The following is a 6,469-nucleotide window of genomic DNA, read 5'->3' as shown; positions in this document are numbered from 1 at the left end:
CTCCGCCTATTTAAAGAATTTAGATCATGTTTAGATTCTGAGGTGTAGCTGCATGTGGTCAACTGCAGAAAAACTGGGATGAGTTTCATTGAGACGGCACAGGTCATAAAACCTCTGAAGTACTTATAACTGCAAAAAAGATGATGAGAAAATGGTTAATGTCACATGCAGTTTTGTTTTCCCATAAATATTTATTTTGTGCACACTGTTAAGATGACTAAGACCTACAGCACATGACTGGAATTTTGAAATGTATTGTCTAATATCAAAAAATTGCTGTTTATCTGAAAAGGAACCGGTTTCTTGTATTTTGGAATTCATGAGAAAAGGTTATTCCTGGAAACATCTTTTGAACTTTACATGAATATTTTGTGCAAAACACACTGTGTTTGGTGATAATATGGTGTTGTTCATAACAGATTTATTGACATTTATGACTGTACAGTAAACCACCATGGTTTTGAAGGCATATAAAAGCTGTGACAGCTTAGAGTGCCTCTCAGATCATACTGAATCAAGCAGGCTTATAGGTATCCTGAAACCTTTTCTTCATTATTAGAAGGTCAGTGCTTTGTTGGATTGCTTGATAATTGACAAGAGCTACTTTTACATGACTATATTTCACCTGTCTTGATGTTATACCTGATTTTATCAGTGGAGAGAGAAAGTGTGGATTAATAACCTCAAGAAAATAACAGCTAAACCATGTACTTTAAAAAAGTTTGAGGATTCTTTCTCAACACAGCAGCATTAGCATGCATTGTTTGCCACGGGGAGGAAACAAAATCTTTTGTTAAGTACCAACAGGGTGACAATTATGCTGATTTTGTGTTGGTGGAAAGGTTTTGCTTGGGCGGGATCTATTCTTACAGAGAGCCAGTAAGTGGGTGTAGCTGTTAAACCTGTAATGTCTCCATGTCTCATATGAAACCACATCCAGCAAACAACTCAGATGTGAGTGGGGCTTAGAGAGAGGAAGGATGTGTTTGAACACGGGCTATCCGTGCAACTGTCTGACTGATGGCAATCCCTGTGAACCATGCAGGATGACGGCCAAAGACAAGGAGACCGAGGAGGCCCACCTGTCCAGCAACATCAATGTGCCAAATCAAGCAGAGAGCATATGTGAATCCAACCTGAACATCCCCTCTCATTCGGTCGGGAAGGAGCGAGGCCGAAACTGGGGATGGATGCTGTCTGGGATCATCTGTGTAAACATTCTGATCCTGGGCACTGCCCTGGTCAGCGGCAGCGCCTACAACAATGTAAAGATCAGCAGCTCTGACGTGCAGATTTTTCTCATCATCCTCCTCCTCACCACATCCATCTGGATGCTTTATTATGTCATCTACACAGCCAGGAAAGAAGATGCCGTTGTTTATAAGGATAGCCATGCTGGACCTGTGTGGCTCAGGGGTAAGCGAAGAGAAAAAGTTTAGAATTTAGTTTTTTTTTTTTTAATAACAAAGATTTTTTTGAAAAGTTTCATGATTTTGATTCTTGTTCCTGCAGCTGGACTTGTGCTATTCGGGCTGCTCAGTATTCTCATGGACATTTTCAAGATAGCCAGCTACGTGGGCTACCTCCACTGTGACTCTGCTGTTAAGGTTGCATTCCCTGTGGTGCAACTTGTTTTCATAATTGTGCAGGTAAAAATACCTATTACAGACATTTTAAGCAAATAATTGTCTTTTTGAATGTAAAATATTCATATATTTGTGCATTCCTTTTGCAGACATACTTTTTGTGGTTCCACGCCAAGGACTGCGTGCAGCTACAAAGGAACATTACACGGTAGGTGATAAATGGATTTTCTTTTCATCGTTCACTGTCTTTGTAAACGTGCGTTCCCCGAGGACACCTATTTGATACCTAAATTTTAACCCTTCCCTCCCGACATGGGAGTGTTTTTTTAGACTGTAGGTGCTATAGTACTCACTGCAAAAATCAGAAATGTCTCCTCATTTGCAGACTTTAAAAAATGCAGTTATTATATTATTTGTTTCACAATTAACTGAAATAGTACTGCAACTAAAATATAATTTCATTACCAATCTGCAGATTATTTTCTTGATTGGTCAATGAATCATCTAGTTAATGAAATTTCAGATAAAAAAAGGGTTGGTTGGGCCTTTTGCATGTCTGTTCCCAGGGGCCCATTGTCTCACAATCCACCTATGGGTCAAAGAACAAGTTGACATGTTCTAATAGTGAAAACCTGAGTTATTCAATTTACTAATATATAGGACTATGAAAAAAAGGTTTTCACATTATATTCAATATATTAAAAGTCATGCATGCTTAAAGAACTTTTATCTATTACCACAATTATTTCATGTTATTGTTCTTTCAATTAAGTAATTGATTAGTTGTTTTAGCTTACAACTTAACACCAGTTCCATTAGTTCCACCATTAGATTAAAAGCAAGGCTGTTATTACTTGGTGGATGCTGATTTTAAATGTGGCACTCAAAAATATATTAAATCTGACATTAAGGCAGATTATTTAAGATTCATTGTCATTGTTTTTCTTCATTATGTCTCTGATCATTAATTATTTTGCTTCTCTCTGGTCTTATTATTTAGCTGTGGCTTGATGCTCACCCTCTCCACCAATCTCGTTTTGTGGATGACTGCGGTCACAGAGGAGTCCGTTCACCAAACAATCCTTCCTGAATATCCAGGCAACGACACTAAAGCCCATGGAAGGAAAATGTACACAATGAAAGGTAATCAAAGCATATAGCAATCAGTAAAATAACATCCAATTAGGGTTGCAACAGTATGACAATCTCATTGCGTGATAACAATTTCAGAAAAAAATCCCAGTTTCAAAGTTTTAAGGTGTACTGTATTATACAATTATCATTATCAGTCACCCATAAAGAAATGAAAACTAAAACTTGACACCATTATTTAAATGTAAATATGTGTACAAGTCTGACATGTAGTCGAGGAGAAAAGGATTCTTCATCTGGTTACAATATTTTTTAATACTGTAGAGCAAATGTACATGGTATGATAACCAATGATTTTTTATACAGTATATCTCTTCAATTCAACACAAAACTTATCACATTGTTTACCTGTGCTCTGTCATGTCTTACAGCTGGTTATGGAGATGATAAGTGCAAGTGCAGCCACACTTCATGCAGCATCTTCAAAGAGGCATACTTTTACTTGTACCCCTTTAACATTGAGTACAGTCTCTTTGCCTCCGCCATGGCCTACGTCATGTGGAAAAACGTGGGCAGATTTACAGAGGAACACGCACCCCACAAGCTCAAGTTCCGTATGAAGGATGTATTTTTCGGCCCTGTGGCGGGAATTCTCTTAGTGGTGGCAGGTCTGGCAACCTTCATCGTATACGAGATTGAAGTGATGAACGACGACAGCGACGATGACCAAAAAGACCGCGCAGTGATGATGCACTTTGTCATGAATATAGTAATAGTGACCCTGATGTCTGTGTCCACTGTGATTGGCTGTGCCATCTACAAGGTGGACCATAGGGAGCACGTATCCGAGAAAAACCCCACGCGCAGCCTGGATGTGGGGCTGCTGGTGGGAGCCTCACTCGGGCAGTTCATCATCAGCTACTTTACCATTGTTGCCATGGCAGCAACTGGAGCCAAAGGCCACCTGAACAGGCTCAACCTGGCCTGGGCGGTTTTGATGGTGATCCAACTCGGCCTGCAGAACTTTTTTATCATTGAAGGTCTACATCGGGAGCCCTTCCACGAGGTGCACCACATGGACCCCGTGGAACCGGTCATTGTGGTTGCAAATCCATACGTGCTGCAGCCAAGCAAAGATCTAAGCAACCTCGAGGGATCAGACATGGATGCAAAGTCCAGCCCAGTACTCAAAGCACACAACCAGCATGGCCATGCGGCCGAGCACAGGCCCAAACTGACATGGAAGAGACGGGTGCTGAAGGAGGTCTGCGCGTTTCTGGTGATGGGCAACATAATAGTGAGTTCAACTCTCACACTTCACACTTCCAAAGTCACTGTTTAAAAATTCACCCAATACTCAACCTGTTCTTTTCCCCCTTTCTGTCACAGCTGTGGATCATGCCAGCGTTCGGTGCTCGCCCCCAGTTTGACCACGACACAGAAACTGGATTCTACAAATTCAACATGTGGGCTGCGGTTGTGAATGTTGGACTTCCTTTTGGCATCTTTTACCGCATGCATTCAGTTGCCAGCCTGTTTGAGGTTTTTCTGATGTCATAGCGCTGCTGGAGTGTAAGATGTGTACAACCAACTGTTTTGACATTATAAAGCTGTTTTGTATAAATCGTAGTTTGTTTTGATGATGCTTTGTTATTTCTCCATAAAATTGTGAAGCAGATGTTGACTAACGAATATCATCACTTTGTCACATGACGTGTCTTGTGATTGTATAGCTTGTATAGTATGTGACAATGTAAATGTATTCAAAATGCTATTTTCAGATGTCGAAAACAAATGAATCACGGAGCCAATCTTGTAGGACTCGTTTTATACTTCAGCCTCTTTACACACAAAATAAAGCCAAGCAATGCAATAAGCTGAAAATAATTATGTCACCATAAAGACATCATTAATATCATAATTTTTTACTTGAGTTCTCACAGCTGCAGGACTTAACCTGATGCAAAAAATATAGTAAAGATATTTTTAAAGACCAAATTCTGAAGGCAGCTACAGTTAGCTAGCATCTATTTTAAAACAGATGTTTAATAGAGCTCAACTAACAAGTCAACTGACTGACTAGTCAACAGACAGCATGTTATTTGCCATTTTGATAAATAATTTGTTATGTTCTTTTCAAGCTAAAATACCAAACATTTTGTTGTTTTACTTTCTCAGTTCTCACAGTTTAGGAAATTGAAATGGGCATTTTTCAAAATGTTTGAAAATGTGTAGACCAAATGATAAGAATTACTAGCTTAATTGATAATGGAAATACTTGTTCACTGAGGCCCTAATGATCTTTTTTGGAACTTCATCAATGTATTGCATACTGTTCTGAAAAGGGCTTCCTGTTGAAAATCTAGATTTGTTACCTTATTGTTGCTACCTGGACTGTGGACATCAAAATACTAGTTTATGTTGTTTTAATCAAACTATATTTAGTTAGATAACAAATTTTGTTATAAAGGAGAAATGGAAAATGTAAAAAAATAAAAAAAGTTTATGGAATACGTGCAATTTGGGTGATATTTTGTGTGTGCTGTTGTGATTCTTTATGGTGTATGTTGCTTGTTTTGTTTATTTTTCTCTTTTTCTTTTGCACTGGAACTGTACTACCATGATGTACCAAAACAAAGTATGTATCAATATAAGTATCTGAGTTATTTTATACAAAATACAAGAAATAAAAAATAAAACCTATGCCATGAGTCAATTAACTAAATGCATGAAGAGATCCTCCTAAAGCTTTTGGATAAGATTACAATAATGATAATCAATTTACAGTTTACGGTCCAAATCTGGCCCACACTAGAGCTTGGCAACCAATATCATCACGGAGAGCATTTTGAGTGTTGTTTGGGTCGGAACTGGTTGGAACCACCATATTGTGTGGTCTTCCAGCAAACCAATCGGTAATTTTATCGGAGAAGTAGATCCCTATGAAATACCCAAAGAAGACTGCTTTCGTGACCCGGACGCCTTGCCTCCCCTTACATTCCCAGACATTTTTAGTTATCTTGTGTGTGGCGTTAGTGCCTACATTGCATCTCAGTTTCCACATTTTAAATCTTTAGAGGACCACATTCAGTTTACTAATGGCTGGGTACATGACCTGGAAATGTATAAAAGTCCAAACTGTATCAGTGAATGCTACTCTACGCCAGCTATAAGGAGTCGAAAAGGAAAACTCCACCAGCCAACTTTGAGGACTTGTCACCACTACTTGATACAATGCTGCAGCATAGCAAGGCTGTTGTTTTGTCAGGGATGGAGGATAGGGTCAGGCCTAAGAGAATTCCTGACATGATGCCAAACAGCACAGGTGACAGGAACCAGGATGTCACTTTGGATTGCAAAAGACATTTAAAAGATAATTGATAAATGAACTCTGAGATGCACTTTTATTTCATATTTAGTAACTTTTGTAAAAAAAAAAATAACTTGTCATATATGCTGAAAGAATACACTTCATTTGAAGCATTAAGATGTACAACATGACAGCTCCTTAAAAATGTCCATAACATCTCAATGTATCCTTGGTGGCTGGCTGCAGAATAGGTACCCCCTTGTTTGACAGTTTGATTGGTTGGTATTGTTCAGGCTCGGTGGATTGTTGCAAATGCCATTAAAGCGGTAGGAGAGACAAATCTATATATATNCCTTGGTGGCTGGCTGCAGAATAGGTACCCCCTTGTTTGACAGTTTGATTGGTTGGTATTGTTCAGGCTCGGTGGATTGTTGCAAATGCCATTAAAGCGGTAGGATCTCCCTCCTGTCGTGTGATCAGC

The 6,469-nt window shown here is 39.1% G+C and overlaps 1 protein-coding gene across 1 annotated transcript; it reads left to right on the top strand.

The window, feature by feature from the left end:
• Positions 1 to 979: 979 nt before the first annotated feature.
• Positions 980 to 4,238, top strand: LOC121957244 (proton channel OTOP2-like). The gene is made up of 6 exons (XM_042505786.1): positions 980 to 1,416; positions 1,513 to 1,649; positions 1,736 to 1,794; positions 2,587 to 2,729; positions 3,110 to 3,975; positions 4,068 to 4,238. Exons 1-6 carry the CDS (start codon positions 981 to 983, stop codon positions 4,236 to 4,238), a joined length of 1,812 nt encoding a protein of 603 aa, XP_042361720.1. The 5' UTR covers position 980.
• Positions 4,239 to 6,469: the final 2,231 nt, after the last annotated feature.

This window comes from Plectropomus leopardus, chromosome 17 (assembly GCF_008729295.1).
Source record: "Plectropomus leopardus isolate mb chromosome 17, YSFRI_Pleo_2.0, whole genome shotgun sequence".
Lineage (NCBI taxonomy): Eukaryota > Metazoa > Chordata > Actinopteri > Perciformes > Serranidae > Plectropomus > Plectropomus leopardus.
This window is presented reverse-complemented; position numbering and strand designations above follow the sequence as displayed.